This window comes from Lepisosteus platostomus, chromosome 20 (genome assembly GCF_059453375.1).
Source record: "Lepisosteus platostomus isolate fLepPlt1 chromosome 20, fLepPlt1.hap1, whole genome shotgun sequence".
Classification (NCBI taxonomy): Eukaryota; Metazoa; Chordata; class Actinopteri; order Semionotiformes; family Lepisosteidae; genus Lepisosteus; species Lepisosteus platostomus.
This window is the reverse complement of record NC_142630.1, coordinates 7011620-7034860: the sequence shown is the minus strand read 5'-3', so window position 1 is coordinate 7034860 and position 23241 is coordinate 7011620. Positions and strand designations below refer to the sequence as shown.

The 23241-nt window shown below is 41.6% G+C and overlaps 2 protein-coding genes across 2 annotated transcripts in view; one reads left to right on the top strand and one right to left on the bottom strand.

Annotated features, from left to right (window-relative positions):
• Positions 1-378: 378 nt before the first annotated feature.
• Positions 379-4457, top strand: psmd7 (proteasome 26S subunit, non-ATPase 7). Its single transcript, XM_088613728.1, has 7 exons — positions 379-553; positions 1497-1588; positions 1846-1938; positions 2356-2453; positions 2825-2905; positions 3215-3306; positions 3818-4457. The coding sequence occupies exons 1-7, from the start codon at positions 480-482 to the stop codon at positions 4266-4268; spliced, it is 981 nt and encodes a 326-aa protein (XP_088469854.1). The 5' UTR covers positions 379-479; the 3' UTR covers positions 4269-4457.
• Positions 4447-23241, bottom strand: part of pkd1l2b (polycystic kidney disease 1 like 2b) — a 33062-nt gene continuing 14267 nt past the window's right edge. Inside the window, exons 18-43 of the mRNA XM_088613729.1 lie at positions 22828-22983; positions 22595-22719; positions 22064-22178; positions 21652-21783; positions 21098-21317; positions 20644-20843; positions 20077-20307; positions 19420-19521; positions 18909-19087; positions 18372-18518; positions 18082-18281; positions 17488-17735; positions 16537-16753; positions 15038-15272; positions 14461-14695; positions 13787-13883; positions 12980-13120; positions 12502-12687; positions 11801-12128; positions 10577-10710; positions 10216-10343; positions 9640-9800; positions 7419-7629; positions 6907-7008; positions 6323-6454; positions 4447-5376 (exon numbers count right to left, since the gene is read on the bottom strand). Of these exons, the coding sequence (XP_088469855.1) occupies positions 5266-5376; positions 6323-6454; positions 6907-7008; positions 7419-7629; positions 9640-9800; positions 10216-10343; positions 10577-10710; positions 11801-12128; positions 12502-12687; positions 12980-13120; positions 13787-13883; positions 14461-14695; positions 15038-15272; positions 16537-16753; positions 17488-17735; positions 18082-18281; positions 18372-18518; positions 18909-19087; positions 19420-19521; positions 20077-20307; positions 20644-20843; positions 21098-21317; positions 21652-21783; positions 22064-22178; positions 22595-22719; positions 22828-22983 (4473 nt within the window). The 3' untranslated portion in view covers positions 4447-5265. The remainder of the gene's footprint in view (positions 5377-6322; positions 6455-6906; positions 7009-7418; positions 7630-9639; positions 9801-10215; positions 10344-10576; positions 10711-11800; positions 12129-12501; positions 12688-12979; positions 13121-13786; positions 13884-14460; positions 14696-15037; positions 15273-16536; positions 16754-17487; positions 17736-18081; positions 18282-18371; positions 18519-18908; positions 19088-19419; positions 19522-20076; positions 20308-20643; positions 20844-21097; positions 21318-21651; positions 21784-22063; positions 22179-22594; positions 22720-22827; positions 22984-23241) is intronic.

Sequence of the window (23241 nt, the reverse complement as noted above, 5' to 3'; positions counted from 1 at the left end):
AAAAGTACTATATCTGTTACAAACACTGTAAGATTAAATGTATCTTTAGATATCGATATGTATATGACTGCACATTTAGTGGCAACGTATTTTATCAGTAAGATTGTAGTCCTTGGCTCTAGTATAATTTATATTCTTCCTTAAACAATCATCACGGTTAAAAAATAGTAGTTCTAATGGAAAATGCGTCCTCCAATCTTTTTTTCAAAAACATTTCAATAAACAAATTAAAATATTTTCTATTGTGTGCTTTTTTTTTAAGCGAAAAACTATATTAGGGAAGTTTTTCAATGTCATAAGAACATAACAACTGCCGTAAACCGCATCGTCATTTCTTCCGCCTGCACAGTGGAATTGTGGGATTCCTTCCGTTTACTGTACTGGTCTCGGTGGATTATGGGATTGTGGAGGAGTGCCATACGGTTGTAAAGATTACTCGCAAGTTTCATTTTGCCGATCTTAATATAAGAGTCGTTAAAATGCCGGAATCTGCTGTGGAAAAAGTGGTAGTCCATCCACTGGTGTTGCTTAGTGTTGTGGACCATTTTAACAGGTGATTTTTCACATTTATTTTCCATTGTAATGATTAAGGAGAATTTGTGGACTCATTGTTTCTGTAACAGGCCCGGAATGGCAGTGAAAATGAATCTCGGTTAACTATGGCAAGTGCGTTACCTATTTTTTTAGATTGTTATCATTTAACAGATTCGAAACACAAGATGCCGATTACACTTTTTTCTTGAATGACTGTGAATGTGCAGGTTTTATCTTACAATTTTAAATGGTGCCATTTGTAGCCAAATCGCGTCTACTTGTTTGCGCGTAGCTAACAAGGGAATTTAAGAGGGCAGTTTAATATTTACGCTTATTGAGAAATAATCTTGCAGCTGAAGACGAGAATTCCTTCAATATTTTAAAAGTAGGGCCCCGCCAAGGAACAGTGCTGACCTGCTGAGTCACACGGTACTTGGCGTGTACATGTCATGATGGAAATCTTACCGGGCTTTTAGAACTTTCCTCGGAGAAAGAAAATTCCATTCATTAACTATTCCCATTAATAAAGTTAATGACACTTACAGTCTATGGGGAATTGCCGTGAAACAAAACTATTACCCAGCAGAGGTTCAAGAAAATAAAGTCTCAATCATTCTCTTCTCACGGCGCTCCTGCTGCCTATCCGAGGGCTGGCGGCTTGTCAGCTGCGGTTTTAGGATTGTTTAGCCTTTTCTTTTTATTGTTAGATGTTAATATATTTATGTCGAGTTTTTATGACAGCACTCTGGCCTTTTTTTGTCGTGAGATATTATTCTCACTTAAAACGGTCAAACGGTGGATACTAATGTCGGGTCCTGCGAAGCAAATTTCCTTGTTTCTGGTAGTGCGGGCAGGCGGTGTATCTTCACATTGGGTACATGCGAAGGTTAGAAGGAATTTATTCGCTCCTACTTTTTTTTTTACTCCTGGCATCTGTGGTTAATTCTCAACGTTTCTTCCAGAATAGGAAAAGTGGGGAACCAGAAGCGAGTGGTAGGGGTGCTTCTGGGATCCTGGCACAAGAAGGTTCTGGATGTTTCCAACAGTTTTGCAGGTGAGCAGACTAAGCCTTGAGTTTGTAAGAAGGGGGACCAAGATGGTCGGTTGTGACAGTGTTGAGACCGGACTTGACTTCCAGTGACCCGGCCAGCTGAGAGAAAATCACCTGCAAGCAGGGTTGAAGTCCTTGAGTTTACCTTTGTACTGTGTCCCACTGAAGCCTGAGATGGGCAGCGCTGTTATGTGGTGGGAACCTGGTAGTTGTCTAAGGTGCTGCCTGCTTAATGAGTTAAAAACTGGTTGTCCACACAGTGCCGTTCGATGAGGATGACAAAGACGACTCCGTGTGGTTCCTGGACCATGACTACCTTGAGAATATGTATGGCATGTTCAAAAAAGTCAATGGTAAGAGCACACTCTAGTGTCAGCTTGTTTATCCTTTTCAGTGTGCTGCAAAAGAGGACATTGTCGATAGAATACTTTGATTTTGTATACTGTATATCCATTGTAACATTCACACTTTAGTTCAGTTTAAAATTCGTTGTTGTTACAATGTTGTACTTCAGTATATGAAACAGAAATATTGCCCACATGATCTCTAGTGTGCTTTGACTACAACGTCTGACTTGAATCAAAGTGGTTAATTGTTAAATACTCGTATATTTTTAAGAAGTCTTGGAGTTTCTTCAAAGTTATATACGGCTCACATGTTAACTTGTGAGTTATCTCAACAGGTAAAGAACCAAAAGACTGGAAGTGCATTATTGTCTGTAATATTGGATAGTGTGTTGAAATTCTTTTTTGTGTCTGAAATGTCTTTAGCCAGAGAAAGAATAGTGGGCTGGTATCACACAGGACCAAAACTCCACAAGAATGACATTGCCATCAATGAGCTCATGAAGCGGTACTGTTCCAACTCAGTAAGTGTTGAACAAAACATTAATAAATTGTACTCTACATATTTTATGAATTAATTATTAAAGCATCACATTTCTTTTCTTTTTTTAAGCAATCTAGATTTTAAGGCTTTGAGATGCATTCAGAAGAATATTTTTCTCTTATTCCAGTCTTGTTGCATTGCAGTTCATTTTTTTTGTGAGCTGTATTAGGAAGTCCATAGAAAAAATGACTTCCAAAGGCTAGAATGAGAGAACTGTCTTTAACACATTTTGTAAATATTCTGGAAAATCTAGTATTTTTTAAATTTGTAATATATCAAATTCTTGAAAAATGGGAAGTTGGGAATATTTATACTCTTTCATGGATTGTAATAAAATGCTGTCTTTTGCAGGTTTTAGTTATCATTGATGTAAAGCCGAAGGATCTAGGTCTCCCCACAGAAGCCTACATCTCTGTAGAGGAAGTGCATGATGTGAGTAGTTTTGGGGCCCATTAAAGTACAGAAAAGGATATACATTGTGTATTTAAGAAAGGTGGAATGAAGTTATTATACCAGCAATCCCAACTTTAAAAATTGTTTAAAGGTATGATACATGATCTGACATGCTCTCCACCAGCAATGGTAGAATGAATATGAGATGTAGTTTGGATTGTAGATCATACATTTTAGTGCCTAAAGCCTTTCATCCATTAGTATGCACTTACTGTACTGCGAGCTATTTATTATAAACTAAGAGGTCAGATACTGTTTGTATTTCTAAATGATATGTCCTTCTTTTAGGATGGGACTCCCACATCCAAGACATTCGAACATGTTACCAGTGAGATAGGGGCTGAGGAAGCAGAAGAGGTTGGTGTAGAGCATTTACTAAGGTAAAGGAAGTTCTACAGTTTTTTTGCCTTGAAAATAACCAATACATTACCCAGGTGCATGGAAAGGTTATAGTGCTGGTTTAGCATCGGGTAATATATTCATGTATGTGTGTATTTGGGGCTGTGGGGTATTTATGAGCAGTTGTTATGTGATACAGCCTGTTTACAATTTGCAGTGGGATTTGTAACTTTAAATCATGTAACTGTTTCAGATAGCTCTTATGCTGTCTAATAAGTGAGATCTGGAGTTATAATACAAAGGTCAAATAAAAAATGTGGTAGCGTTAACTGCTTAAGAACGAAAGAGGCATGAACCCCTGAAATGTCAGAGCTTTGCACCCCTAGTTTAAAGGAATGGATGTCTTCAGGAATGCCCACTGTGCTATAAACAAGGATTTAAATCTGTTTGGGAGGAGGACAGATCCTAAAGGTGCCCATTTCTGACCTAAATATTGATCTCAACTTCCACAACACCTCTGTATAACTTTTTTTTTATTGGTTCTATTGGCAGAGACATTAAAGACACAACTGTGGGCACCCTGTCACAGCGTATCACCAATCAGGTGCATGGCCTGAAAGGGCTGAACTCCAAGCTCTTGGATATCAAGGGCTACCTGGAGAAAGTTGCAACAGGTAAGCTGCCCATCAACCACCAGATCATCTACCAGCTTCAGGACGTCTTCAATCTGCTGCCCGATGTCAACTTGCAGGAGTTCATTAAGGCCTTCTACCTCAAGACCAATGACCAGATGCTGGTGGTCTACTTGGCTTCACTCATTCGCTCTGTAGTGGCGCTGCATAACCTCATCAACAACAAGATAGCCAACCGAGATGCAGAGAAGAAGGAGGGACAGGAGAAGGATGAGAGTAAGAAAGACAAGAAGGAGGAGAAAGACAAGGACAAAGAAAAAGAGAAGAGTGATGCTTCCACCAAGAAAGAAGACAAGAAGGAGAAGAAATGAACTAGTAAAACTGCCGAGGACTAAGAGAACTTTTGCAGAAGTGTTTTTATTCTAGGAGAGTATAAAAATCTTCCACCTAACTCCTATGACAAATTGTTGTCAGGTCACTGTATTTATCTTTTTTTCTGATAAAAGGTTCCCTTTGTATTTGTTCAAAAAAGGGGGAAGGGAATAAAGCTTTTTGTGGTATATGCTCTTTAATTGTATTTTTACAGTAAGAGAAGATAAACGACGTACAGTTTTGTTAGGGTTGATACCTTTTCATGCAATCTAAAGTGAATACTAAGCATCACCTTTGTTTCTTATATCAGCTCTCACTACTTTAATATGCTATAGTTGTACTGTCATAGGACAGTATAAGAACAGCTGGGAAATGGCTAGATCACAGTAGTGCATGCTTCGAGACTGTCCTTTCTATAGCATAGCACTGTGTTGCACCACAAAAAATAGTTGAAAGTACACATGTAAATACTAAACTATATACAGTTAGAGGATTGTAAACTTAACATTGCATGCTAAAATGCTGTATCTTCTTAGGCTATTAATTCAAGAATTTTAGAGTAGTGTTTTTGTAACAATTACATTTTTATGCATTGATTTCTATTGCATGTATAGGCATAAGAATGTTTGGGTTATTTAAAATAACATAAAAACAGGCAGGTTCTTCAGACCCCTTTAATAGCTTGAAAATTAGAATTTTGTAGCCTGTGCCATTAGTAATTCTGGAAACGAGAATTTAGATTCTTACTTCTTTAGATTGCTAGAAATAGGCTTCATTGAATTTCTTATGTTGGAATTCTTGCAACACTGCCAGAGGCATACTGATGTGACAATTGGTTGTAAGTCTTGGTGAAAAACAGTAGTTTAAAATTCTCAAGAGTGAATACAGAATCTGTTGCTTTATACTAGAACAGTTAAAACAAGTAACAGTATAGGAAAGAGGTGCACTACAAATTCATGTTGCAGTAAGTGAGAGGATGAGTGGATCTGTTACAGTTCAAGCTAGTTTTTTTGGGCAGTTTTCTTCCTTCTCTATCTTGCACTTGATCCCGAAAAAACTGCAGATCTTTGTCAACATGAGGTCCACAATCTCTTCCTCCTCTGAAGGCTGCAAAAAAATCAGAGCACAGTTCACTAGCATTATTTTTGTTTCTGACACCATGCATGTCTATAGATGTGTGTAAGAGTTCAGCATACATTTTCTTCTTTATTGAATTTGCAGTTCCAGGGTCATCCTGACTAAAGACTTGTGCAAGCTACAAATCACTATTCATTTCCCCAAGATGTACCAGCTGATCCCATTTGTCCCTGACATATCAGCAGCCAGTTTGATGATTTCTCACACTCCCTCTGCGACCTCACACTTCTGCCTGTTTCTGTTATAGCCTAGCTGGTGTCATAAGTACAACTGGCCTATCTGAGCACCTTTTTCTTTCAACTGCAGGGAGAAGGTATGCTACTACCTTTCCAGGCAATACCATACTTCTCCACATCCTTACATTCCCCAGTCAGGCCTGCTTCAGCTGGCCAACCCTGTCCCATGGTAGTATACTTCTATCCCATTGAGAACATCCAGAACTGCCTGTCTGGCCAGCACTCATAATGCCCTTCAGTATAGCTTAAACCACTGTATATTTTCTCCAGTGTCCCTTGTTCACTGAGTCATAAGCCAGCCCAACCCTTTGATACAGAAACTACTCTGCCATGCTGGACCTTTATCCTCCTGGTGGTTCTTATACACCTTCCATTAGTCCAGGGGAGTGGTCAGTTCCACTCAGAGCCTATCCTACCTGCTTCTCTCCCTCATATCGAATCTCTTCGCCTCTGGATGCCAATTATTCATTTAGCTCAGGTGTGCTTCGTTTGACACTAGCTTATCTCCTTGATGGAAACCCTCTGGAAGCTGTCTCTCGCTGTTTCACAGTCATTTATTTAAGCTGCAGGACGCCGGCTGTCCGGGACCACTGTTGTAGACCCATAAGCTTGGAAGGGAACTATTGTAACGAGAGATCCAAGAAAGGTATGTAAAAATGGAATGGTGGTGGTGGTCATACCTTGTGGTTTTTCTGTTCCTCACTGAATGCCACCAGAATAACAGAGATAAAAAGGTTGAGAACCACAAAGGTCATGAAGACAATACAGGACCCAATGAGGAATGCGGCAAGCACAGGGTTATAATCGAGAACCTGCAAAAGATGAAATTGGATATAGATAAGATATATATATATAATTTAAAGGTATTTCCCTCCCTACAAAGTTGCTGCTCAGAGTAAAGTTTTAATAAATATGGGAGCTTAATTTGCTCCTTGGGGAACTGGCCTTGGTGTGAGTGTGTGTTTGTCTGTGTGTGCCCTGCAATGGATTGGGTGTATCCTGCCTTGCAGCAGTAGAGTATGCTCCTGCTTCCCCTGCAATCATGCATTGAATAAAGCAATAGATAATGACTGTGTGGATTAAACTTCCATTAATACACAATAAACATATGACTAATCCCTTCACATGTTTTAAACCTATTCAGTTATAAACAAGTAAGGACTTTAGAGACAGATTATGAAGATGCATTTTTCCATATTCTCACAATCTGCTGAGAATGGCATATATAAACCCTGTTGTTTAAGCCCGGCAGAAGCAGACTGACCTCCTCATAGTTAAAAATTCCCAGCTGCAGGCTGACCATTGTCTGGGCTGCTTCCAGCAGTGTTCTGTAAGAGTAAAGCTTCCATCCAAACATCAGGTTTGTCTAGGACCCAAAAGGAAAACCATAGATAGATAGATAATACTTTATTAATCCCGTAGGGAAATTGATTAACCATGAACAGCCCAAGAAAGTTCTGAGCAAACAACTGCATAAAACCTAATAGGATGCAATTGTGTTGCGTGATGAATGTCTGAAGTCTCATCATTTTTAAGAAAACATACTGGTTCATTTTATTGTACAGTATGTGGAGCAGATCTCCATTCAACAAATGGCAGTACTCGAGTCATGATTTTTTTTTTTTATTTCCACAATTCTTGAGACAAAACTTTCATCCAGCGTAGTAATTTGTTTTATATAGTCTATGATGTTATGTCACGGAGTTGTTACTGTTTAATTATCTAAAAAAGGCAGACATTGTCTACAATAACGACAGCGGGACAGTTAAGGCTCACAGCGATGGTGTAGGACAACAGCATGATGACAATGACGATGATGAACCCAGAGATGTCAGTCCAGGCTCTCTGCAGGGTGGAGGTGATCATGTGTAGCTTTGGGTTCAGTCTCAGGAGATGCCACAGTTTGACTGTGGCCAACAGCACCAGGAACGCAATCAGGTATCCTAGAACAGCATCCGCAGCAGCTGTCTCATAGAAACTGGCAAACCTGCCAAAACCACATGCATGTCATTGGCCACAAGGGCTCGGAGCACCACTCCAAAATCATCCAAAGATTCTTATACAATTTCACACGGTTTATATTGAATTCTGAGATAATTACTCCTGAGAAATTGTTTACTGCTGAAATTTCTTCACTAAGATTTCTTTTGCAGGAAAAGAGTTGAAATGGATTGAGGAGGGGTTATGCGCCCTACAGTGGACTGGGGTCCCATCCAGGGTGTTCCTTGCCATGCCAGGACAGGCTCCACCCTGTATTAGACAAACTGGTTAGAGAACTGGAAGGATAGAGGAGTTATGATTTGGAAATATAACTTGTATATAATGACGTTATTGAATTGGATTACCTTATTGAAGTCTTGGTATTACCTAGGTAGTCGCAGTGATCCCAGCTATTTACCATGTGAAAAAAAACTATACTCTCATACTTATAAAAATAGTGGGATGAATAACACTAAGTTGGAGATCATGTGAATACTGTGAGGTGGTTCTCTCACTAGGTGCCTTTTCTGCACCTCTACCTTATTTAAATCTACTGTGTATCACCTGTGTTTTGCTATTCTTTGTTAACCATCAAATCAATCTGGTATCCCCAAAGAAAGAGACATCTTCCCCTCATGCTACATCTGATGGGAAGCATTTAAACAAAGCTTCAGTTCAGAAGGATATGACACTGGTGATCAAGTGAGATCTCAGAGCAAGATATACAGCATGTTTACTATGATGATTCACGAAAGGAGTGACCGGCTAAAAAAAACGTTAGCCACTGTCTCCCGATGGACAGCAAACGTCAGGAGAAGCTAAAAGGTCTTCAGTATACAATAGATGAAGTTACAATGTGACATCCACCAGATAAGTAGGCTTGGAAGTTGCTAATCTTTCCCTGCCAGAGGGTGCTGCCTCACTGGATTTCCAGTTTGTCCTCATCCTCATCTGCTAGGATTGGGGTTGGTGGATCTCGCCACACTGATGGTGGTTCTCCTACAGGTCTCTGCTAACCCCATATGCTGATCTTCATAATCTCTTATTAATCAGATGAACAGGCAAACTAGGAAATTCCAACTAACAGAAGAGTGTCTGTTTATGCACAGTTGCAGGCTCACGTCTGGTTTACACTAGTTTACCAAGAAATGTTGTCTGCCAATTAAAATACTTCAAAATTCTTGTGAAAAGGAAATGGATGTGCGCTGCATTGAAACACATGTTCCAACAGTTTGAAAATAATTGAAGTCAGAAATAAGAGGACAAAATAAATGCCTTTAATAAATAGACAAATCACCTTACGCTTTTATGTCTTATGCTTTTAGCCAGATTAGTTAGACTCCTGTTGTGAGTCTTTTGCAACAAGAATCTACCAATAAGAAACCTAGAAAGACATTTTGAAAAGAACCATTGGATGTCTTCTGAAACCTACCCAGCTAGTGGTGTGGGGACAAAAGCTCCCATTCAAATCGGAGCACAGAAAATGCACTATTACCTAATGGACAGGCTTTACATTATGTGCTGAAGAGCTTCCTTCTAATGTAGAAAGTGGGACACTGTAATGATAATGTTCCTATGCAGGGAAGCTTTAAGGCACAATGAGCTCTCCACTCTAATCTCTCTAATTTCAGGAGTGTGTCAGGGCTGCCTTTAATCACTTTTGCTGTTTACCATTTCATTAGGCAATCTTCCACTCCGCTAACCTCATACCTCAGTCCATATCAGCATTAAAGTGTGCAGTATTGCATCTCATTTCAGGATGATGAAATCGTTTGGAGATTATTGTCTAATTCCTTTCCTATCCCGTCTTTTCAAAACTGATAGAATTATTGTAATAAGAAATTAAGTAACTAAGTCTAACGATTTTACCAGTAAACAAACCTGTGGTTACGCGTCTTAAATATCTCTGTTCTATAAATGTTATGCACGTATGTACGTGGATATTAACTGAGATAGTTTTAAACACTTGGATGCAACTTGCTAATGTGCTTCAGGTGTGGCTAGGCGGCCTGCTCACTCATCCCGGTGGTCCTGGTAGTACTGCATGTCCCGGTTACCCAGCAGGGTCCTCTTGATGAACACGGACAGGGCGCTCCAGCTCAGGAGGATGATGGCCAGCTCCAGCAGGTTCCACTTGCTCTGGAAGTAGGCCCATTTCTGCTCCTTCATGCGCTTGCCCTGCAGGAACAAGAAGGCTGGAATTCTAGGGACCACTTTCGAGGTATTGTGCTCCAGTACACAATTTGTTCCATTTTAAATCCCCAAATTACATTTTAAAATGGAAAAACCCAATCATTTTCTCGCCACACCTATTTTGTCACTAGCCTGAATGGTATTTTCCCAGAAACCATTAAGAGCAACTTCTTTTCTAAAACAAAATCGGTAACCTCCTTGTCAGCACATAGAGCTTTTGTGCATGCATTCCAATTGAGGGCTTTCATTAAAGCTCTTCAAGATCCTAAGGTTCAATTGTTATTCTTTTTTCTCTATTCTTCCCTTTAACCAAGATCTTTCACTTTTAATGGGGGATTTATGTTGACATGGGGTAACCCAAGAAAGGGATATATTATAAGAAGAGCTCTGAACCCCTTACCTGGATAAACATATAGTGGAGAATGAAGAGAAAGTAGATGACCTCCGAAGCCATGACGAAGACATGCAGGCCTCCGGTGGACTGATACAGACGAACGTTCTTCAGCTCCGTGCGGTGCTGGAAAGCTCCTGCGGGTGGGGAAAGGTGGCAACAAGGAGTGTAGCACTGGTGCTGAACCCAGTGGGATTTACAAACGGAGTAGGAACTGTTGTGTAGTTTTTCCAGCCGTTTTCATACATAGTTTAAGATGTTCAATGGGGAGGGAGATATATGGGATACTTATATCTAAAGCAAAAGGGTGAAAAGTACAGTGTGCGTTAAGGGTTACTAAGGATGCAGCAAAACAGAACCACACACTTACCAACAGCAGTGGTCTCCAGAATCAGAGTAACAATGCAGAAAAGGTTGACATTGGCATTGTACACCGTAAACTCTACAAACACGGCCCGTGTGTACACATCCAGCCAGGTGTTGTCAAACAGGTACTGAAGAACACTGCGTGAATAAAAGGTGGATTTCTGAATAATTTCTTAGGTCATATTTTAGGATTTGTTTTACATATAGAAATATAGAACATCATGTTCCCCAAGAGTTACATCCTGGAGTTCCTGGGGATCATTCTGGAAGGACCAATTTTTAACCACATTTATATAACAATAACAAACATTTAAAACAAGAGAATGAAGCCAGAGTTAAACGATTGAAGAGCCTGAAGATGTAATCAAGAGGATACCCAGCATAGTTTAAATATGGAAGTCGAAATAATTAGAAAAGCTTATAAGCAGGTAACTTGGATCTTGTGGGACTCTAAGCCTATTAATCGCAGCTATGCTGGAAACTCCAAACAGTCAGGTTACATCTGTGACAACTGCTAGGAACTGTAAGTGCATGAACACAGCAATACCTTGCTTGGCACTGCTTCTTTTAGAGTTGATTCATCTCAGTGATCTTTTTAATGACCATTATTTTGTCTCTCTCACACCTGAAGAAGGCTCCACGGCCGAAACGTTGTGTTCTCTTTCTTCTTTTTTTCAGCATGGAATAAACCTATTACTTGTTCCTTTCCAGCCTACGCATGCTGACGCAGCTACCCACCTGAATTATTTTAGTGACTCCAATACACCTCGAGCAAACTCAATGCAGACTATAGATGTGCATTTCACAACTAGTTGTGCTAAAGGCAACATGAATAACTGCGTGTGACGTCCCAGGCAATGAGACGTATGCTTACTGTACAGCCAGGACCATTTGTTCAGGCTCATCAAAGCCCCCTGGCCGATGTAGCTCCTCCCATTAGTTTCCCATTGCATCCCACCAAACATTCACCTTCAGTGTTTAGCAAAGTTTTAAGCATTTATTGTGTGATTAGCATTTTAAATTGGAGTACTTTCTGTGTAAAAAGGATTTTTAGCAATAATCTGTGGTATGAAAATCAGTAAAGCCATTACCTTTGCCCAACAAAGCCCTGATACTGTATGTCACTCCCCTCTCGTTTGCAGACCTGCTCTATCTTCTTACGTACTAGAATCCATATGATCTGGAAGGGCCTAATGGCCTCCTTCCCTTTGTTGTTTTGCATCCTCACCTGGTTGCATTCTGAAGGTCTGGGCCCAGTTCTGCCACGTACCCACCTCCCCTGTACAGAGCCATGCTGCCCCAGACAGGGTGTGCCCTCAGGCTGCCCTGGCTCTGATACTGCCACGCGTGAGGGACCTGCGAGGCACTGGTTTGCACAGACATGTTCCAGCCTGGTCCATATGAAGCCATGTCCTCCAGTTCCCAGGAGTAGGGGGAATGGCAGTCGGGAATGGAGTTGCGCACGGACCGAGCGATCGTGCATGAGTCTCTCCGGACTCGCACCTGTCGAACCCGGGCATTGCCAACAAGCTTGGAGTTTCCATCTGTGATGAATCCTACAACAGCAGATTGAGACCTCAGAAGCACATGAACGAAACTTGCCCATATCCCTTGATCTAACTGGAAGCTGAATAAGTTATCACTCATCTAGGCATTTATTCCTGCCCCAGTAGAGAGAAAAGGTGGTACAAAATACTTCCATTTATATTCAACATTAACTATCAATTCGGTTACAATTTTTCCTGGATGAAAGTAAGGAGACTTGCATGAAATTACAAGTGAAAAATAAACAAAATGACAGAAAGGTTTCTATTTGACAGAACTCTACTGAAATGGCTTTCTTTTTAGCAAATAAAAAACGATAGAAATAATAAAATAATACCTCACATACAGCAGAGCAACAACGTCAGTAGAGGGAGATGTCTGTACCTGGGAACTTGCCAAAGAGGTTGCTGAGAACAGTGGTGTTGATCCAGGTGAACACATCTTTGTGGGCCATGGTGTTTGACATCCCATTAGTGAAGCTCTCCTCAATGTGTTGTGTTAATAAATATGCATTTGGGTCTCGTTGACCATAGGCCACTAAGAGCAACACCCACAAGAATCCCACATAGGCTGCAAATAACAAGCAATACATGTCCAAATTATTACTATTGGAGAGTCCTTAAATTAAACTGAAAACACAAATTGTTACAATCAACAGCTTTGAGGTTAGAAGGTTTCAGTAAAAACAAAACAGGATAGCTATGTTTTTTTCAGTATTTATCATTTCAGCGTTAAAATAAGTGATTCTATATACAAAGGGCTTTAAACAGTTTATGATTTATTTTGAAAAACTCTTGAAGGCATGATATTATTTATGTAGCCTTTTCTTAATCTTTCTAATCTGAAGCACAGAAGCTCTTACCCACAATCTCTCTGATAAGGATGAAGACCTTCTGCTCCTTTAAGATGTTGTTTCTCATCTTCTCAATGTCAGTGCGAGGAGGGGGCTGGTAGAAACTGCAGCTGCTGTCTCTTCGTGAGCTCAACACAGCACCAGGCTCCCCTAATTGTATCAGAACGATGGGGTTAAATTACCTTTTTGCTTATACATCCCTCAGTTCTCTGTACAAGCATTTCCCAGTGTGTCTGTAAAAACTATTTTATTTTGCTTGCTAAATATTTCAGAAAAAAAAAATAATTTAACTTACTAAATACTGGTTAGAGAGGCACAGTGGCACAGTTTTTAGGAATGCTGCCTCAGAGTGTTAAGGCTTTGGGTTCAATTCTGGACTTGGGGTGCTATCCAGGTGGAGTTTGTATGTTCTCCCAGTGTTCACATGGGTGTCTTCTGGGTGCACTGATTTTCTCCCATAGTCCAAAGACATACTGGTAGGATCATTGGATTCTGGACAAATTGGTCCTGGTGTGAGTTTGTGCGTGTCTCTGTCTGTGTCTGCCCTGCGATGGACTGGCATCCGATCCAGAGTGTACCCTGCCTTGAGCCCAGTGATTGCTGCGATAGGCTCCAACTCCCCCCCCCCACTCAGAATTAGATGAAGCAGTTAGAAAATGAAGGGATGGAAAAAGCAATTCATAATCACTTCAAGACATCACGTGTTTTACTACAGATTGGGCCTTCAAAATACTGCTCCTTTGGTAACAGAGACCTCCTACAAGAACATCTGCAGGTTACCTGACTGATTCATCCAAAACTGCAAGAGTCAGTTACCTGAGCTTGTAAGGTCTCCCTCAATGGCCACTTCGCTTTCCTCTTCGTGGTCAACTTTCTTCAGTACCAGAGCAAAGAAGGCAGCAAATCCAAGGACCTGGGTGAACCAATCACCCAAAACAAAATCTGTTAAAAATTTACATGGGCTGTTTCTGTTTGACGGTGGCCTAGCAGGTACTGAATTTTACAGGTACAAATATCACTGCATTTTCAAATCCCAAGTCCACCAAAATTATATATGATACAAGTGAATAATACAAACCAATAACTGGAAATTCCATATATTATTTATAAGGAGTTCTGCAATCTGTCTCTGAACCGCTCCAGTCCTCAGATTTGAAATAACCCTTTTACCAAAAAATGAGTTTAAAACAAACAGAAGCATTGATAAAAGTTCTTGGAAACTTATCTTCTTCAATAATCTATGTTCTTTAGGAAAGTTTTCAAGAGATGAAAAACATGTTAAAATGGTATTTTAATGAGCTTGCATTTTAGGCCAGGGTAGATTAAATGAGCTATATAAATGCAAGGAATTATTATAATTACATTCATTAAATATACATTGTTTTTTTTTCCTCCTTTAAAATAGTTCTTAAAATCTTACATGGACTGACCAATGTTTTAGAGTACTGTATTGTAATGAAAAGTGACTTTTCACCCCTTTAACGAATCACCTTTAGGGGCTGGGTGATGAAGAGGCTTTCAAAGAAAGACACAGTCATGGAGATCAGCCAGTTGATGGAGCGGCCTTTTCCATACGTCAGCCCGTACATGATGGTGAAATAAGCTGAGATGCCGCTTGTTGCCACCACCAGCAGCCAGCCAACAAACACGAACCACCAGGGCAGCGTGTTCGGACAGCACTTCTTCCTGGTGCTGCCATCTGTGGGAACAGGGCTGGGGGACAGCCTGCAGGAATGACAGAACACAGACATCAGTTCACACCTTCGTCCTCAACAACACCCCGTGTCCCAATCAGTGGAGCTTCAGCAGTTCCCTTATCAATAATGAGACAATGCTCAGATACAGTAAGACACAAGCTGGAGAGAAGTCAAGAACAGTCAAATTCAAATTCAAATTCACCTACAGGTCAAGAATATTGTCTTGAAGCATGAAAATAACAAATACGGTTTGTTAACATAACAAAACATATGCTTCCAAGCTCTTTATGCAGAACCCCCAAATAATAAGAAACTGAGTAATGCACAGCCTATTAGTTATTACTGAGTTAAGTCAAGTGGTGAAAAATACAGATCCTGCCTGCTGCTTTTGGCGCTGGCAGAGAAGTGTCTCTCCAGAAGCTCCTTCATGCCTTGCACCTGCCGCACGGCCTGGTCGTAGCTCTGTGGTGGGGTGAAGCGCACAGATCCCAGCAGCTCCAGCTCCTTCTCCACGTGCTGCAGCTGCCTGTACAGATAGTGGCTGTAGTCACTGGGCTTCTGGCCGCTGCTCACGGTCCGCTCAGGGCTCCCCGTGGGGCTGTTCTCTGGCACAGTGGGACACATCCTGCGTTACTCACAGCGTGTCGGCAGCAGGGCCTTCGTCACTGAGGGCTTCATTGTCTCCCCATTATCTCTCCATCCAGCTATTTTGGTCTGTCCTATACAGGGTTTGGGGGGAGCTGGAGCCTATCCTGGCAAGCAATGGGCACAATGCAGGAAACACCCTGAACGGGACGCCAGTCCATCAAAGGGCACACACAGTCACGCACACTCTCACGCTAGGGACAATTTTCCCCGAAGCTGCTTAACCTATCAGTAAATCTTAGGACTGTGGGAGGAAACTGGAGCACCTAGAGGAAAGGAGCAGTGGCTCTGTGGCTAAGGATAGGCGCCTGTGACTGGAAGGTTGCCGGTTCAAATCCCGCGGCTGGCAGAAGAATCCTACTCCGTTGGGCCCCTGAGCAAGGCCCTTAACCCCAACTGCTCCAGGGGTGCTGTACAATGGCAGACCCTGTGCTCTGACCCCCAGCTTCTCCCTGTCTGTGTCTCCATGGAGAAAAGCTGGGGTATGCAAAAAGATGAATTCCTAATGCAAGAAATTGTATAGGGATAATAAAGAAACATTATACATTATACAAAACCACATTAGCACATGAAGAACATACAAGCTCCATGCAGACAGCACCTCAGGAACTGAACTCAGGGCTCCTGAGAGGCAGCAATGCTGATCACTGTGCCTCTATGACTCCTTGGTATCTTTCACTGATATTTTAAAAGTGAGAAAGAAACCTTCTTTACTGTGAAAACAGTATGAATTATGTGATAATGCGATCCATTTTCTAACTGCTTTGTCCAGTGGAGAGTCACAAGGGCACCAGAGACTATTCCACCAAGCAATGGGTGCACCCCTGTTTTTCAAATCCTTCCTGTGTCTTTGTATGCACATATAGTACCCTGCGATGAACTGGCATCCTGCCCAAAGTGAACCCTATGATGCTGGATTAAATTCCAGATCCCCTTACCAGGAATTCATAATATTACAGGACTACTCAAATAATGTCAAATATGTTTAGTACCATCGATTTTTGGAATCTCTAACCCGTCATAAATTTGTCTGTTGAAATCTCATTCCCACACTTGGGAGTGTATGATGTCATCCACCCTATCTCCCAGCTTAATTTCAGTTCCAGTGGTACTTATTACAACTATATACAGGATTCTCGCTTGCTCAATACATTTTTATAAATCAAGCTGTAAGTTGTTGAAAAGAAGATTTTACATCGTGCCCCTCAGAGTAAGAAAAGATACCTTGCAGATTGACGGCGCCCAGTGTGAGGACAAGAGAGCCCTCTTTTTTGCGGTTCTCTGTGTAAAACTCTCCCCCTGTCGTGTTGTGTAGACGGATGATCTCCTCCACCAGTGACAGCAACTTGTTTATGTCATTTGTCCTCCCAAAATCTCTGTCCAGCTGGGGGACAGGGCTCTTCATGACCTTCGACAGGGACTGTGCAATCCTCTTAATGTCCTGAAAATATGTCAGATTGCTAAGGGCAGCCTTCTCAAAGCCTTTCAAACTAACAAAGTCCTTAAAACTATTTATTTAGGGAAGAAATGGTTGAAAATGTTATTAATTCACAGATTGACTCTGAGTGATCCAAAAACAGATTGCTTACATTTAAGTACTGTATGTGTTTTTGTGTTCCAGTAATATAAATGTTGATAATAGGAAGTAGTTATGAACTAGCTACAGATAGAGCCATTCAGAATGCTTGTCAAAACTCACACAACTCCACAGTCCTGAGCAGCATACTGCTTTCAGCCCTTCACAGCAAAAAAAAAGATCAACAGGTGGCACCCGTGTTGCATAAAATGTTACTGAAATTATAGCTTCATTGAATCTGTTTTTTTTCCTTAGTCTAATAATCATGTTTCTTGAAAGCATAACATATTTTATATGCTATATAAACATTCAAAAAATACCTAGCCAAGCTTCTGTTTTAAAATGTCATGTGACAGTACAGTTTTTTTCTGAAAAGGGGATTACAGTACATGCCATAAATAGAGCCTGGATTGGACCTTAATTTTTTAACGTGCCTGGTTCAAGGGGAACTCTCAGAAAATGCGGAATTTCTCAGAATGATTAGAAATGAATCAAAACAACTGAAATTGTTTATCTTACATTTTTCTGACGTATGCATCGCCCAAAACATTTTTGATATCATTTTAATGATCGCTTGCAAATAATTGCACCTGCTGTACCTTGATGACCGAGTCAGGGGTGATGTCTTGGCGAATCCTCCGGGGCGAGGGGGGCTGAGATGGGGATACCCGCCCCGTCTTGCCCTGCTTGGCTGGATCTGCTTTGGTCTTTTTCCCAGGCTGCTCTGGCTGTTTCTCCCGTGGGCGGGTGTTCCTGAAGATGCTTACAATGAACAAGTTGATCGGGAACATGATGATGGAGCTCTGGACCCCAATCATCACCTGTTGCCAGGTGAACTCAATGTGGCCTGAGGACAGAAGGAGACAATTCAGTAACAAAGCATCAGGTATGTGATTATAACGTCTTGTGTCGCAATTATGGAGGGATAATGAAGCCATTATGCAGCATCATTCAAATAAAACATGACCAAAAAGGTCTGGCGTGGACATGCACAGTGTTTTGATAGGGCACTCACATGGGGTTTATGGAGTTTATATAGAGGGAATATACAAAAACCATGCATATTTTACTGCAAGGGAGAACTTGTGTCTTCCTGATTCTGAAAATATCCAAGGGAAAGTACCAAACCCTGGAGGTTTACAGATCCTTAGAATCAAGCAGTGTTTATCAGCACAATAAGACTGAGGTCATACCCAGGTCCATCTTCTGCTCACTGGGATCCTTTGGGACACCCCAGAACATGAGGCTTGTCAGCATGGTGCAGAGCAGCAGGGAGAAGCAGCAGGACACACGCTGCACCCGAGTGAAGTTACTGTGCGGGGGTCTGCTGATCACTGAATACCAGATGTGCCCATCGCGGAAGTCCTTTGCAGTCTTCATGAAGAACAAATTACTGGAAAAAAAAACGATTAAAAGCTGAAAATCCAAAGGCCCACAGTCATATTTGACCAATAGAGTTCCTTCACTTATTTCAGGGCCTTACCTGAACCTTTTTAGGTCTGCTTCTGTGGCCACAGGGAAGACTTTATCCAGCACGCATTCGCCAACATCAATTGCTAGCCAGGAGTTACACAGGAAGTGCCATTTCCGATCTGTTTCCAGGTCATGCACCACCACCTTGTTTACATACCTAGTGATTGGAAACTCAGACTGGCACTCATGGTTTGACTACAAAAGAAGACTGAGAGCAGTATGAGTATGCTGGATCACACGAAGAAGCATCCGCACAAAGTGTTTTTCATCTGCTTCCCGGGGAGCACAGACCCTTATAAACCTACGCAGAATTTTTCTGTGGTACAAGAGCAAGGTATCGCAAATTTATGAAACAAGACCACGGAATATCTGAAAAGTGGTGCCTTTTAACCAAGTTTATGTGTGTCTTGTCCAATGCATCATTTAATACCCTACGTATTTCTGAAACCTATTCATCTTCCTTGCATGACTATCTAGTGCAAGTCCTAGTGACAGCACATTACAAATGATCTGCATTATTATGGAATTTCAGCCACCCTCTCATTACCAGGCAGGGTGCCCCCCAGAGTTGTCATGCCACAGCCGGATGCCCTGCAGCTCCCCCAGGGAGAAGGGGGTGGTGAGCAGGAAAGTGTCCACACTGCCTCTCTCAAACACCGGCTTGTCAGGGTCACTTAGGTGATGGGGCTCACTGTCACCCTCGGAGCCCAGCATAGTCACTGTCACCTGCAGGACAGCACAGGCAGAAGAGGAATGTTTTAATGTTAAAAACATCATGGAAACTGAACACATCTTTTCACATGGCCGGTTAAGAAACTAGTACTGTATATCTTCAAAACAATAGATTAAAACCACAAAACCCTCTTATCAGAATTCTGAAACAGCATTTTGAGTATGAACAAACCACCTGTTTCTTCTTTCAAGATCAAACCTATCTTTTAGATAAGTAAGCTGAAATTCACATTGCAGGTTTCTGCAAGGAGTACCGCTACGTGCACACTCTGTCTGACGATCTTGAGCTGGGAGACATCCCCAGTCAGCTGCTGGCCTTTGCTGACCTGTGCAGAGGTGGATGCTGCACGTCGGTGGCCAGTACAGACAGTCAGCATATACCGGTACTGAGCCAGTGGATCATTGTCCTCTAGAACTGTGACTTTGACCTGCAAACAAACAGTGAATTATTGAGTGAGTCGGGTTCAGAACTGCATTGTATAGTTTATCGGTGAGAGAGCACTAATTTTACACCATTCCTCTTCCTGGTGGTTCAGTACAAGGGGTCAACGTTTTTCATAACAATTTACATTTAGGATTATTTTAAATACTGATGAACCTCAGCGAAAGGTTTGCTCCCTCAAAACATGGGCAGGTGTTACTAAACTATCCCCTTTGCAGTTCCTCTACCTGTTCCCATTCAGATACCTAACCTTCTAAACGACACTGTGGCAGGCCAGGTCAGAGATAGGCTAAGACTTCAGCTGATCTGCCACCACAGGCTTTTAATGGGTTTTGAAGAGCACATTTTTGCATGTCATTGGGGAGAATTTTTGTTAAAAAGACCCTCTTTACCATACTCTGTCCAATCCTGAGTCTTAGAGTGCTCAGATCTCATGAGCCACCTTGCCTGTCACACTCACACACAGCTATTTTTTTACACACACGTTTACCACCATGATCAATGCTGTGTTCATTTTCTTCTGTTCCGCCATCACTCATACCTTCACAGCATCCCGTATGTCCTTCCTGCGTGCCCACACAACGATGAGGAGATACAACCCAAAGATGGCTGCCACAAAGGAGCCCACCACAGGGTTATCAGAGAAGGTGGCAAACAATTCAGCCGTTCGGGAGACATCAACAAGGTTGGGCATGACGAAGAAGGAACTCCCGAAAAAGGTGAGATGGGTACAAAGGCACTGGGTTGCCAGTGGGGTTGTGAGAGGCCCCACCTAGGAAGGAGAAAGGATTATAACTTTTCAAATGCACAGCGGTGATACTGGAAGTCTGTCTTCAATGCAAAACAGAATTGAACAATCAAGATCCTTTCTCAATGGAATTATGGAACATACAGTACAGAGCCGTGTAAAAACACTGAAAATTGCCTCAGTTTTATTACTACTGTTCTATTCAGTTTGAAATATGGCATCACAGACTATTTTACTACATTACACCATTCTTTTGTATATTTGGAAGAATACTGTATGTGCTTAGTTTACAAAATGTTCCTAACCACACCAAAACCAGTTTAAAGCACAAAAAGCCAGTGAATGTGGGGTTGTACTTACCCGACATCCATGAGTGCTCCAGTTTCTTTTCTCCTCATCCCAGTATACACACTGGGCAGCGATGGAAGTGACAGACACTGTTACGTTTGTGGCGTTTGTGATGCTTGCTCCCACTTGAGGCATGTGCTTCACCATAACAGAATATGCTGTTTCTTCTAACACTGTGTCATCAGGATTTATCACCCAGGTGTACTTCTCCTCTGAGCAAAATAATAGCTGTTATTTACAAGGTACTCCAACTGACTGACCATGGAGTCAACAGGAGATAAAGTAGCAAGGATTCTGTTAGCTATAAAAGCACCATGTGGCTAGAAAAGCAATTTTTACGTGGAATGGAATTCCATTTGATTCTACACCCCCAAGACCATAAACTTTTCGACCGATAGAGCACATGAGTGGATCAGAGAAAAAAAACTGTACAGTTAGGAAGATCAAGAGCTATGAGGAACGTTACCTCGCGTGGAGCCTGGATGGGGCAGCCAGGTTTCTGCTAGGCAATGTGTGTCATTGGGATACGGATACAGGAGCAGCTGGAGAGGAATATCTTCAGAAGGCTCCAGCTTCAACACCAGGGAGATGTTTGTCATTGTCATGTTGACTATGATTGTGCTGGAGTTCCCCAGGTCCAGAACCGTACTGTTCACCTCACCAGCACCAGGTCTTGGCAAAAAGATCTGGACACAATCCACAGCAGGAGAAAAAAGCAACGACTTCTGAGCTAGATCTTATTCAGGCACTTTGAAATCACAAACATATCCATACGTTAACAGGAAGGTATTTTACTAAGGTGAGGGTTACAGCAAGCCTGTCCTAGTAGCAACTGGTACAATCAGGTCACATGAGACCACAGAAGTTTATTCACTTTTTTGCGTTATTTATTTTTAGTTTATTGTGCATATGAATGAAGAAAATTCACCCATGAATAGTTAATGGATTTTTTCCAGACCTTGTCCTATGTAGTGGATTCAGTAGACAAATTCTCCCTGCCCTTCAGAGATCTGCTCTTACCTCGATTTCCTGTGTGAGGTTAAAAACAGGGATTGCAGAGCCATTCTTTCTGGTGAGGGAGAGGCCTCCAACCATTCCACTAATCAGGTCCCCTTCACCCACCGAGTATGGATTAACACCCAAGCACATCATCTGATGACCAGACAATAAACAATGAGCGAGAGACCTCCACTTATAATCACACTATCCATCCAAGCTTTGAGAATCACTGCAAGACAGTGTGAAGACAGTCTCTTGTATCTGCTGTGCTTAAAGGTGGAATCTTAAAGTCTTAAACTACCGGGATTACCTGTCTCTACTGTTAAAGACAATTCTATATCTTAACTAGATCAGCACAGGGTATTTCCATTGCTGACACACAGGGACACAACAAACGCTCCAGTAAGAACAGTTCTTTTTTCCAGTCGCTCACCCGCACATCCACTGTATCCCCTTTAGGGAGGATTGAAGCCACTGGAAATGTGAAACTGGCGGAGCTGGAATTCTGGACACCGATAAAATGGCCTTGAATCTTATCTGCTGACATCCTGAAATTAGAAGAAAAGGGCTGAGCTAGTTGGAGGCAGCAAAACCCACTGTATGTACAGTGTTGCAGCAGTATAGGGGGTAAATTGTGCAGTATTTACCGATTTACAGTTTGCAAAGTGAGTAAGTAGGGCAGAAAGGCCTTTTACCATAGTGAGGGCTGCAATTAGCCTTTTAACTTTCTCAGATAGAGAGAGGATTAGAAAACCTGTTGAATTTAAGGTAAACTCAAAGTAGTAAGTACCAGCCTGGTTCAGAGAAACAACATCAAGGCCCACAGAAGGATATTAAATGACTGACACATCAATCACAGTATGTGCAGACTGTGTGAAAGTTGCTTTCATTGCTGCAATAATGGGTAAGCTTAAAGTCAGCTACAGTTTTATGACATCTTTCAAATTTTGCTTTCTGTCTGTACCTGTTGACATAAAGTCCAATTTGGGGAGTGACAAGAATGGTTGGCTCACGATCAAGCTGTTTTTCGGATAGCAGGGCGCTCTGCACATTGTCAAGCGAATGGATCACATTATCGGATATTTGGTTCTGTGGAAGACAAAGCCAGATCACAAAACAAACCCTTCAGTTGGTGTTGAATTCACATTCCTGTTTACTCTAAAATCCGGCTTTTCTTTTCTAATACAGCAGCCTTACCTGAGTGTGTGAGCTCTCAGAAGCCTCTAGCACACTGCTGGCTGCCATGACGATAAGTTGTGCATTAGTTTCCACCTGTGCTGTGTCGTTGCTGTCAGTAATGTTCAAGGAGAGTAAGGACAAGCTGAGGCTCTCAAGGAGTAAGGAAGCCTGAAACTGGAAGTATAGAGGACAGACAATAATTTAGTGTTTTTCACAGATCGTTACACAAATACTGTCCTGTATTTCTGTCAGTTCAGTTTTGGACATTTTATACGACATAAAGGTTTACACCATAAAGTAATAGAGATTACAAAATATTACAGATATAACATTCTTTATATACCCTGCTGAAAGGAATCCAGCTCTGTATGGGAACATACTCATGTGCATGGATGGATGTACATCACATTACTTCACACATTTGTTATTCAC